This window comes from Brachycentrus maculatus, unplaced genomic scaffold (genome assembly GCF_059751285.1).
Source record: "Brachycentrus maculatus isolate JH-2025_06_01 unplaced genomic scaffold, ASM5975128v1 h1tg000306l, whole genome shotgun sequence".
NCBI classification, from domain to species: Eukaryota; Metazoa; Arthropoda; class Insecta; order Trichoptera; family Brachycentridae; genus Brachycentrus; species Brachycentrus maculatus.
This window is the reverse complement of record NW_028281056.1, coordinates 257,379-270,507: the sequence shown is the minus strand read 5'-3', so window position 1 is coordinate 270,507 and position 13,129 is coordinate 257,379. Positions and strand designations below refer to the sequence as shown.

At 32.3% G+C, this 13,129-nt stretch overlaps 1 protein-coding gene across 10 annotated transcripts in view; it reads right to left on the bottom strand.

Annotated features, from left to right (window-relative positions):
* Positions 1-13,129, bottom strand: part of Nhe2 (Na[+]/H[+] hydrogen exchanger 2) — a 182,686-nt gene that overhangs the window by 113,398 nt on the left and 56,159 nt on the right. For all 10 annotated transcript variants that reach the window (XM_088267800.1, XM_088267806.1, XM_088267802.1 and 7 more), the window contains exon 4: positions 7,875-8,202. In XM_088267800.1, coding sequence (XP_088123926.1) covers positions 7,875-8,202 — 328 coding nt within the window. The remainder of the gene's footprint in view (positions 1-7,874; positions 8,203-13,129) is intronic.

Genomic DNA, 13,129 nt, shown 5'->3' with positions numbered 1-13,129 from the left:
TATAAAATCAGTTAATATAAAATCAGTGTTATCTTCATCGTTAAAAAATTGTTGTTTTGTGCATATTTGGTTCTTTAGCTAGTAAGTTAACAACCACTGCCATAAGTAATCATACTTCTTTCTCATCCGCATCCAATGGTGCATAGGGCACTGTATCATATACAAATTATTATTTTGATCGTTAACACATGAAGGAAAAGTGATCAGTCCTCCGCCTCAGGTACCAGTCCAGGGTAATATTGAATAAATATTAGAGCGAAATAATCACTTTTTTTTTCACCCTCCCTGGGAATCGAACTCGGGACCTCTAGCATGGTAGCCAAATGCGCTGGAGCTATGGAGACGGCCTTCAGTGCAAATTATACCAGAAAATATAAAAAAATATTAGAGTGAAATTTTTTATTTTGATTTAGTTTGACCCGTCTTGGAAACCAACCCGAGACCTCCAGTATTGTAGTCAAAAGCGCTAACTACTAAACTATGGAGACGAATAAGAAAATATTGATAAGAATAAATAATCTAATAAATATCTTAGACAAATATGCGGCAAAACAATACATGTTAAATGATCGAATGACGATGTAAGGAAAGATAAAAATTAAGAAAGGTGTGTTGTGGTAGTATGGGCACCGAGAAAAACTTGTCAGGTCAGGAGTTGAAAAAATTGGCGCGTATGTATAGTTGCATGAATTTGGAAGGGGCAAATATTGTTTTTAAGATAGATTAGTGTGGCGTTCTATTCTGTCTGGCTACCCCTGCGGGAAGCGGTGTTTTGTTTATTTAATTAATTAGTTTTTATATTTTTATTCTCTCTGCCTACCCCTGTAGTGAAGCGGCGTAACAGTTATTGGATTAGTTTGTTTTTAGACTGAAATGAATAAAATGGCTGCTTTAATTTAAATAAAGATACAGTTGGTAATATTGAGGTGTAATCATTAAAATACAACATTTTTTAATGGTCATCATTATTCTGAAGGCTTGACAGAAATGTCGAAGGTCGTGGGAAATTATTTCGACACGAAATGATTTATTTAAAAATGCGACTGACAACGGACAAATGGTTGTGTATAATTTATTTAAAATTTACAGGAAAATGTTATACAAACACGATATTTACACAATATGTAGGCGTATAAATTAAATAATATGTATAAATTATTTAAGTAGGTTTTAGGTTATATCTACAGTGATTACAAGTAATGAAATATCTAATAAAATATCACATAAAAATGTCAAATATTGAAAAATGCTCAGATTAACTAAGGATTAAATTGATTTTTATTTAAGGCTAGGGGATATTTGATAGCCCGTGGCTAAATTTTCGTCAAATTCAGCTACCATTTAACGAAATTGATTTTTTTTAACACCGTATTGATATTGAAAAAAACAAGTTTTTCTTCGTTATAAATGTATGGTTTTGAAAAGAAAATAGTCATTGAAAGGTTAGGAGTTAAAAATTATGAAAATGTATTTTTAATATACTTATATTCTGAAATAAAATAAAAATCCAATACACATTATTTAAAACAAAATATGTACGGAGACACGTCTGGCCCTTCGCGTAACCGGTCACGTACTGAATTGTATTGTGCAGGGTAGATAAGATTGATATAATTACCTTTTCACAATTGTCGAAATCAATAAATGCTGTGGTAGGCACCAGATATGTTTTTTTTATAAAACTTGAAACGGGTGTGAAAAAAACTAGGTATTTTGAACCAGCTAGTAGACCAGTTAATGTAAATGTCTTCTCTCTGCCCTTATCCGCACCCAATAGTGCATACGCATAGATCATTTTAAGTTATTTACGTCAATCAATGCCCAAATTTGTTTGCGTATTTGAAGCTTATAATTTTTTTGACAATTCGACATCAAAATCTTAAGCTGGAAAGAAATATAAACCGAGAAAAGGTAACGAATATATGTAGGCAGGCATATAATATAATATAGGCAGACATATAATTCATTAATCTATCTTAAAAGCGCCAAAACATATTAAATAAGACGTTTTTGACGACATATTTTATCTTTGAACTTGAAAATGTTTGACATTCTGTATTGCGGTTCTGCAATAAAAAGTTGTGTTTCTGCCAAATGAACTAATGTAAGGATTTCGCAGTCAGAATCGTGTGGGCAAAAATGTTTTTGATGATCAATATGAAACGCCGGCTCAGGGGGCAGTTTTTGGAGAATCTTGAATCCTTATCAGGACAGTAAAACCTCGATATAACGGACTGCTATTTTTTAACTGACTTCGGATATAACAAAAACTTCGGTTAAATGTAAAAAAAAAACTAAAAACGTCCTTTTTAATCACAAATTATGTATGAAAACAAAAGTGAAAACAAAACTCCAATCCTTTTCATTTTTATTGGATATTTTCACTTTACAATTCGAACATCTATCATTTATCGTTTTACCATACATTTGTCTGAGAGATCCCAATCCTCTCATTCTCTTATCCTCCTTCTTTTACTAACACCATGCTTCACTTCTATATGTTCGGGTTGGAACCAGGACTTCGTTGAGCACTGCCACTTTAGCTTTTTCTTGATAGATTTTTATTTTCTTTAACTGTTGTTATTTCAGTGCACTATACACTTATCCGGCATTCATTTTCCTTTCTATATATGTTTATTAATCTTTCCATTACTAGAAAACATGCGTCCAAAATAAACGAAATGATCTATTTGTTCTAATTTTTTTCCATTTTTTTATTTAATTATTGAACGGCTAAAGCATTTATCATAATACATATTTACGATATCTAATATAAAAATAAAAATACATTAAGAATACACTAATAGGGAAACAAAAAGTCTTAAAAATAAAATAATAATAAAATAACAAATCGCAAGCATTGGTAAATACACGTCTCCTTCACACCTCTATTAGCGAGCAGCGAGAGAGAGAGTGAAACACAAAGTTTACATTTATCCATTATAACATGGAGAAGAAATGTTGAGAAAGTACAGACTTCAATGCAGAAAACAATATATTAAATGAATTTATACTATCAAAAGCATTGGCTAACGTGTGAAGCCGCGGCATCGGAGAGAACATTGCATAGTCTGCATTATGTACAAATAATGCGAATACAGATTTTTGCCTAGTACCTCTTCGATGCACGCTAAGCTTTATTTCATTTTTATTTTTATATTATCTTGCACACAGATCTACATTCATCTCTTTCAAATACCATGAGTTTTCTTAAGTACTATTTCTACATTTACTTCTGACGCGTATTTCCTTCCGAAATGGAATGCACGGGTAACGCATTAACACGACCTCGAATAGACGCCATTTCGTCTTCAAGTAAATTCACGAAATACGCCATCGAATACGTTTTGGCTTCCGTCCAATTCTTCGTAAAGCATTTTCTTAGAAGTCAACGCAAAATAATTGCGTGTTATTATGTTGTAAAAATGGTCATTCCTGTGCTGCCTTGAAAAAGCAACGTTTACAGATTCTAGATGAGAATGAATTAGTCACCCGTGACAGATTTTTTGAAACCTACATTTGTGCGTACATTAGTCAAACAAAAATGGGAGTTGAAATGGAAAGATATTTGTTAGTGATAAGCAATATTTTCTCATTTTTTTTCCTTTGAATATGCTTCTAACCTTATGTTTTTTTTAATATATATAAATAAGGTTGTTTATGTTTCAAAGTAATAATAACGCATGCTTATATTCCTATAAAAAAAACTAATTCAGTTTAAATTTTTCCAAGAAGATGAAAACATCTGTAAGTTTCCGAAACTAGTCGTATATATATAAATAAAGCTCATTAAGTGGTATATTCAAGTGTTTAATTAAAAAAAAATCAACATATCATTCCACAAAGTTAATGCCGAATCAATAAATAATATGCTTGTATTCTATCATCATAAGCGTACATGAGTTTAAACTTAGTGTAAACTAAGTGATTACTTAAACCAGCCTATGACGGTCGTCAGCCCCGTAAATGCTCAGACATCCATATTCTACTTCATCTTTGATGAGATGTAAAAAAATAATAATATGAAAATTATAATTTTGATTTGATCACGAGATTCATGATAAACAATCTACGAGAATAAGGAAAATTGTGAACAGCTTTGTTGGTGATTTTAAATAGCATAGAGTAAAAACATATGCTACATCTCAGTAAATATGCATGTTACGTTTCGATTACATTCGAAACTTACCGAGTTAACTACGCGGTGTAGATGACGCTAAATATATTACTAGGTATTTCGGAATGGGTTTTCGATCAATATTGCAATAAAGTTAATGGTAGCGAAGAAAAAATAAGTTTTTTTTTGCTAATTTAAAGTAATATCAAAGTTATATTTACTACGAAGTAAAAACATTAACCTTCGTATCTAATCGATACACAGATATTAGCATAATTACTTTGTTCGCTTAAAGTAATAATAATTGATTAACGGACAGAGCTTTTAAAGGACGAAAGGCGAGTTTTCACGGAATATGCTAGGTCCAAAAGTTAACATCAAACTGTTCGGCGAATATACGAGTATAACTGATTAATAGCTTTTGGGAAACTTTGGATTTCGGTATTGAGCTGTGGTCAGTAAAGTTCCCGTAGAACTTTACTTTAATAAACTACGCATGGAACACTAATAACTCAAGCCGACCGTAATGATTTGATAATCCTACAACGCAGAGCTTAACCTGATCTTCTCGATAACTGAATAAACTTTGTAAATCCAAACAGAGCATTAATCTCTACGGGGAGTGCATTATGTGTTTTAAACATTTATCGGTTGTTTGGTAACCTAACTCTCTAGTACCATAAAATTAAGATTTCTATGATATTCTTTTTATTTTGTACCATAAAGTTTCTTATCTGCACACAAAATGGTATTTTCAAGTATTTCTTTTAAGTTATTTTATCAAAAAAATAATGCAAAAATAACGATGGGAAAAGTTTTTATTAATTATAATTTACAACGAAGTTAAACGCGTGGAAATACTGAAATTTTGAATAAATTAGATGATTAGCGCACTGCGAATTATTTTAAGTCATGTAAGTTGCATATATGCAGTATTGTAACAATCTCTATTGGATCTTAGTTGCAACTGCCATCTGTTGAGATATTTGTGAAGTAGATGATTTTCGTTCTCTGACCAAAGGTAAGAATTTCTCCGTATTTTATTTTCAAGTTATATGAGACACCTGAACATTTCTTGCAATACATAAGTCTTATTTTTTAAAATTGATGAATGTTTTTTTAATATTTTTCTATACATTATATTTTTGTGCATTTTTGTTGTCGAAGTTATTTGAAATTCAAGATTTTGATATAAAAATAAAACCTTTCTTTATGACCACTTTTTACATTATCATTATAAACACGACTCATTTCGAGAACATTCTCGAAATTAGTCGTGTTTACATTAACAAACTCAAAGGCTGTCTTACACAAGTGCATCATTTTTTGTGTTTAAATCATTATGTTATTCCACAATGTAAATGTCAAATTACATATTTACCTTCTTCTTCTAACCCTTATCCGCACCCAAAGGTGCATAGGGCACTGCATCGTTTTTACGCAGTGTCATCTTGATCATTGCTTACATGAAGGCAAGTTGATCACTCCTGCGCTTCAGGATAATATTGAAAAAAATATTAGAGTGTAAAATCACTAATATTTATTTTCACCTCTCCTGGGTATCGAAACCGGGACCTCCAGCAGGGTAGCTAAATACGCTTACCATTACACCACTGAGCCGGACACATACTTAAACTCCATATTTTTTTATCTAGGTCAAAAGTTAACCTTAAACTTGTCAACTTAAATATTTTGACGAGTATTTACGTCGAAAATTTACTGCAGTCGAAAACGTGAGAGAACATAATAAAAACCACATGTATTTTAGAATGACGTTACAAAGCTTACAGCACAGCTGTATATACCGACGTACTCTGATATTTTGCCAGTTTCCGGAGTTTATTTAAAGATGCGTCAGAGTAGGTCTTGGAATAAAATAGTATTTATGATTTTAGTTTAGTATTTGACTAACGGTCTCATGGGTGTGACGTCGAATTAGGTCATTTATTGATGAAAGAGTTAGTTCGCGGTTTATAGAACAAATTTATAACCTAAATATTATATGATGTTCTGATTCTGGGAGCAGAGAATGATGATTATGATGAAAACAAAGATACGATGTTGATATAGTATATTTTTAAATTTAAAATTAATATTATTTTTTGACATCTCATCAAAGATGAAGAAGAATATGGAAGTCTGGGCATTTACGGGGCTTACGACCGTCATAGTCTGGTTTAAGTGATCACTTTACACACGTGTAACATTCACCAATTCTACCCATTATTGACAACCACACTACTCAAATTCTTGCAAGTTCTATATATATGAACCAATTTAGAAACCTTGTTCATGAATCACTAGAACTTCACTAGAGACATCTATTGGTGAGATGTAAAGAAGCTTTTTATTAAGCAGAAACTCTTATATTAGTATGTGAGATCCGAATCCTGGATTATAATCACACACATGAGAAACGCCAGAAAATACCATTTTCATTTTTATTATTAAGCTTATAATTTGACCAGATAATTTATTTACAACATTTTGAGTGTGTCCAAATACTTGTTCACAAAATCTGGATTATCTCCAATTACAGGAGTTATTTTCATATTATTTTTTGACATCTCATCAAAGATGAAGAAGAATATGGAAGTAATATGGTTCTTCCATATTCTTCTTCATCTTTGATGAGATGTCAAAAAATAATATGAAAATAACTCCTGTAATTGGAGATAATCCAGATTTTGTGAACAAGTATTTGGACACACTCAAAATGTTGTTTAAAATTAATAAATTAGCTCTTATGTTCTTTTTTTTTAAATTTTTTACTTATTGAATAAAGTTACAAAAATATTTTATTTTACTTCATTAGCTCCACGTATCTACTTTTAAAATATTTTATATTTGTTACGCTGCGCCTCTCCAAAAAAGAGACTTAGCTCTTGTACTAGAGGGACCTACACTTAATATAATATGTTATCGTAATTAAGGATTTCATCCAGTATTTTTTCATGTATAAAAAGCCTTGTTGTCCTCCTCCGTAGTGTAATGGTCAGCACGGTCGGCTACCATTCTGGAAGTCCCGGGTTCGATTCCCAGGGGGGGTCAAATAAATAAAAGTGATTTTTTCACTCTAATATTTATTCAATATTACCCTGGACTGGTACCTGAAGTGGAGGGCTGATCACCTTTCCTTCGTGTGTTAACGATCAAGATAACACTGTGTTTATATAATGCAGTGCCCTATGCACCATTGGGGTGCGGATAAGGGTTTGACTTGAATTGAAATAAAAGGCATATTTTTTTACATTTTGAAATTTTTAATATCCATAAGGAAAATTAAAAAATTGTTTCATAAGTATTTGAAATTTTGTTAGAATTGCTTGGTATTGCATCTTGTTATTTTGAAATCATTTTGGAATCTCAAAGATGTATTTTTTTAAGAATGCTATTATGCTATTTTTTAAAAAATAGTTTCTTATTTTGATATTTTTTGTTTTATCAGTGTCCTACGCATCATTAGATGTGGATAAGAATAATAAGACAATGTAGATTATAGATGAAGTTTTATAATAAAATATCATTAAAAAAAAACATAAATAAGTGTAATAAAATATCAAACATATAGTATTTTACACATACATCATTTCCAGTCGGATGTCGGTAACAACAAAACCATATCACTGGTCAAATAATATATGTGGAAAAAACTATATTGTTGTTATTTTATTAAATAAAATGCAGTTGGACCAACCACCAAGGAATATCAGTATTAATTTTAAATCTAATTAAAATAAATATATCTGCGACTTACCGATTTTAGCTAAGCTGGCGAAGAATATCCACAGTCCTATGATGAACGGCGTCTCCACTCTCGCAAACTCGACTACGAATATCTCAATCTTCCTCTGATGGCCATGACCATGACCATGACCGTGGCCATTCGCGTCCGCACTGCCGTGGCCGTTCGCAGTCCCAACATCGCTCTTGCCGTTGGCGACCACCTCGGCCCCCGGGTCCGCGGACATGGGCGGCGTGGTCTCTGCGAGGCCCTCCGAGGGCCCCATGGGGCCGAACCCGAGTCCGGGGTAGGACTGCGCCCCGTTGGGGATCGATGGGGTGTTTTGCCCGAGCGACAGGGCCTGTAAAAATATTATATACATATATTTAACTGTATGTTTACGCGATATATTTTAGCCTAATTTCAGTATGTGCGATTAACTTTTAACAGTCAAAATTGTGACAATGTATATGACCATATAGTTTTTGAGACAATGTTATTTTATTCTATAGACAATGTACTATTACTACAACTACTTCTACTATCACGCCGTTTCCCCGCAGGGGTAGGCAAAAAGGATGGAACGCCACAATCTTCTGTCCTGACACACTCCTCACCTCCTTCACATTCATAAATCTAGTCAATCATGCCCTCCGATTACGCGGACTTTTGGTTATATAGAAAATGCATATTATATATAATACAATAATCACAATTAAAACAAGATTCTGACGTATTTCATCACCGTTAAAAATAATAATTTTTATGACGACATGTTTCGTCATATCTTTTTTTCATATTATTTTCTATAAAATATACTCAAAGGAATACAAAGTTCAAATGCAGATTTATTTTGTCTCGTCAGCATTCTCAATTGCCGTGACGACAAATTTCGTCGTATCATTTTTTTAAACATGCACAAATTTGAACTGAAGCAAGGAATATTCTTTTTTTTACCAGTATATAAGTATATAAGCAGTATATAAGCCCGCCTCCGTAGTGTAATGGTCAGCACGCTCGGCTACCGTTCTGGAGGTCCCGGGTTCGATTCCCAAGGGGGGTAAAATAAATAACAATGATTTTTTCACTGTCATATTTATTCAATATTACCCTGGACAGGTACCTAAAGCGGAGGGCTGATCACCTTTCCTTCATGTGTAAACGATCAAGATAATATTGCGTTTATATGACGCAGTGCCCTATACACCATTGGGGTGCGGATAAGGGTTTTATTATTATTTATTTATAAAAGTATATAAAAAAAACAAAAGCAAAACTTTTAATAGTATAAAAAAACCCCAAATAATTATTTCATGGGCAACATTTGTTTTATTAATGTTTTTGCTTGTTTATGTGGGACATTACAGAACGCAGTCATCAAGTTTTAACTAGATCCATATTTTGACATCAAAACATAGTTTTTGAGGTCACCTTTACACGACTCCATTCGCTAACATTAACTTTGAATAGATAGAAAGGGCAAACTTTGCAACAACTCAGGGACACTTGATATAAATTCGCATTGCATAATTTATTAATAATAATCGCCCGGGCAAAAACAATAAGTTCAAAGGTAAATGTCAAACTTTTTGCAACGACCGCATACTGTTTTACTAATTTGTGAGTAGAAAATTTGAAAATGGAATAAACAGCGTCATATTAGTGTCGATATACAAAATTATATCACTGTGGTTGACTCGATAGTTTCAAAGGTAAATGTCAAACTTTTTGCAAGGACCGCATACTGTTTTACTAATTTGTGAGTAGAAAATTTGAAAATGGAATAAACAGCGTCATATTAGTATTGATATACAAAATTATATCATTGTGGTTGACTCGATAGTTTCAAAGGTAAATGTCAAACTTTTTGCAAGGACCGCATACTGTTTTACTAATTTGTGAGTAGAAAATTTGAAAATGGAATAAACAGCGTCATATTAGTGTTGATATACAAAATTATATCATTGTGGTTGACTCGATAGTTTCAAAGGTAAATGTCAAACTTTTTGCAAGGACCGCATACTGTTTTACTAATTTGTGAGTAGAAAATTTGAAAATGGAATAAACAGCGTCATATTAGTATTGATATACAAAATTATATCATTGTGGTTGACTCGATAGCTTCAAAGGTAAATGTCAAACTTTTTGCAAGGACCGCATACTGTTTTACTAATTTGTGAGTAGAAAATTTGAAAATGGAATAAACAGCGTCATATTAGTGTTGATATACAAAATTATATCACTGTGGTTGACTCGATAGTTTCAAAGGTAAATGTCAAACTTTTTACAAGGACCGCATACTATTTTACTAATTTGTGAGTAGAACAGTTGAAACTGGGATTAACAGCGTCATATTAGTTTTGATTTACAATATTATGACTGTGGTTGACTCTATAAGTTCAAAGAAAAATGTTATTCTTTTTGTAGGGACCGCGTACTGTTTTATTTACTTGTGAGTAGAACGGCTAAAAATGGAATTAACAACGTCATATAATTGTTGATATAAAATTGCATGACTGTAGCTTCCAAATCAGTTCTTAGTTTTTGTATCAATAGGAATGTTTTCAAGTGGAATTAGCAAATATTTACAAAGTTTCAATACAGTCGCCATGTATCGTAAGAATCAATAAAATTTCTCCGCCAGAGATTCTAAATCAAGAGAAGGTGATAACGAGAGGCTAAGTATGTATTCATATTAAAATGTCAATAATAACAATACAAATTTGTATCGTATCTTTCCTGTTAACGACCAATAAACTTTCCATTGAACTAATTCCCATTAAATACACACAAACACACACACACACACACACACACACACATATATATATATATATATATATATATATATATATATATATATATATATATATATATATATATATATATATATATATATATATATATATATATATATATATATATATATATATATCCGCCTCCGTAGTGTAATGGTCAGCACGCTCGGCTACCGTTCTGGAAGTCCCGGGTTCGATTCCCAAGGGGGGTAAAATAAATAAAAGTGATTTTTTCACTGTAATATTTATTCAATATTACCATGGACTGGTACCTGAAGCGGAGGGCTGATCACCCGTCCTTCATGTGTAAACGATCAAGATAACATTGCGTTATATGACGCAGTGCCCTATGCACCATTGGGGTGCGGATAAGGGTTTTATTATAAATATATATATATATATATATATATATATATATATATATATATATATATATATATATATATATATATATATATATATATATATATATATATATATATATATATATATATATATATATATATATATATATATATATATATAATTTATTGATAGGTTGATTGCGGAAGATGTAAATGAACTTAGTATAAATGAAATGTGGGAACATCTGAAAGGTAGTGTGTGTGAATCCGCAAAGGTAGTGTGTGGTACAGCGGTACGAGGAAGGAAAAAAGGCGATGCGTGGTGGGATGATGATGTTAAGGATTTAGTGAAAGAGAAGAAGAATGCGTGGTTAAAGTGTTTGGCAGTGAGGAATAAAAGCTCCGCTGAGTATGAATCGGTTAAAAAAGTATACAAGGATTGTAAAATGAAAGTTAAGCAAGGGGTGAGTGAACGAAAACGTTTGTTGAGGAAGGATGAAGGAGTAAAAATGACAAAAAATTAAGGAGTAAAATTGACAAAACACAATGTATGGAAGTGAAACATGGAGTTGGCAAAAGAAGGATGAAAGTAGACTGAATGCAGTCGAAATGCGATCTCTCAGAAGAATGTGTAACAAAACGATGTATGATAGATGTGCGAATAGTGAAATAAGGAAAGAATGCAAAGCTGAGATAAGCATTATCGATAAAATTAAGAAAGGTGTGTTGAGATGGTTTGGACATGTAGAACGAATGAGTGAGGAAAGAACGGTAAAACAAATTTATGAGGCGAATGTTAGCGGGAAAAGAAGCAGAGGAAGACCGAGAAAAACATGGCACGATCAGGTATGCCAAATACTTGAAAGTGGTCAGGTTAGGAGTCGTAACAATCGGCGGGTATGTATGAGGAGATGCATGAACGTGGAAGAGGCGAAGAATGTTTGCAAGGACAGAGTGGTGTGGCGCTCTATTCTCTCTGCCTACCCCTGCGGGGAAGCGGCGTGATGGTTAGTTAGTTAGTTAGTTATATATATATATATATATATATATATATATATATATATATATATATATATATATATATATATATATATATATATATATATATATATATATATTTATATATATATATATACATATATATATATATATATATATATATATATATATATATATATATATATATATATATATATATATATATAAACACCTATATATATATGCATTATTAAATCTGTATTCAAAATCTATATACAATAAAAATAAATTAACTGCTCAAATTATTTGCTTAAATAAAAAAGAAAATGATATTTTCTAGTGTTTCTCAAGTATGTGAATACAATCCGGGATTCGGACATTACATACAAATGAAAGAGTTTCTGTTTAGTAAAAAGCTTCCCTCATCCCACCATATATGTCTGGTGAAGTTCTAGTGAAGTCAAGCACAGTGTTTTGAGTTTGATCAATTACATCTAGAAGTTTCACGGATTTGTTGAATGTGGTTGTAATGGGTAGAATTGCTGAATGTTACACGTGTGTAAAGTGAACACTTAAACCAGCCTATGACGGTTGTAAGCCCTGTAAATGCCCAGACTTATATATACTTCATCATCTTTGTTGAGATGTTAAAAAATAATCTGTTTATAATAGTAAATATTCACCTGTATTGCAAAACGCCGAATGTTTGAAATCACACCAATCGATTAAAATATACGTATTGATCGCAGAATTTATTCATGAGTCAAGCACGTCGTTACCCTTGACCTTTCGGGTACAAATCTACCTGAATGCGGTGTCCATTTCATGAATATTTCAGGCTGAAATTTCTAATTGGCATACTTGCGGTGGAAAGCTACTTGTAGAATCTTTTCACAAAACGTGATCGAAATAAATAACTGCTTTTAAGGCTTTTATCACGCAGAACGGTCGGGTGACAAATGTGCTTTGTGTCCCAAGAACATTTAAGGGATGGTTTTATTATTGTATGTCCGGATCCCATCATGAGAGCTATAAAGGATGATTTAAGGGCCGTGTGAGACGCGGCATGTTTGGAATGAAGGAGTGTGCTTGTTTTGAGATTATCTAACGTCCATGTGATCTCTAGCTATGCTTATGCCTCACCGATTCTCAGGTACCTACTGAGGCT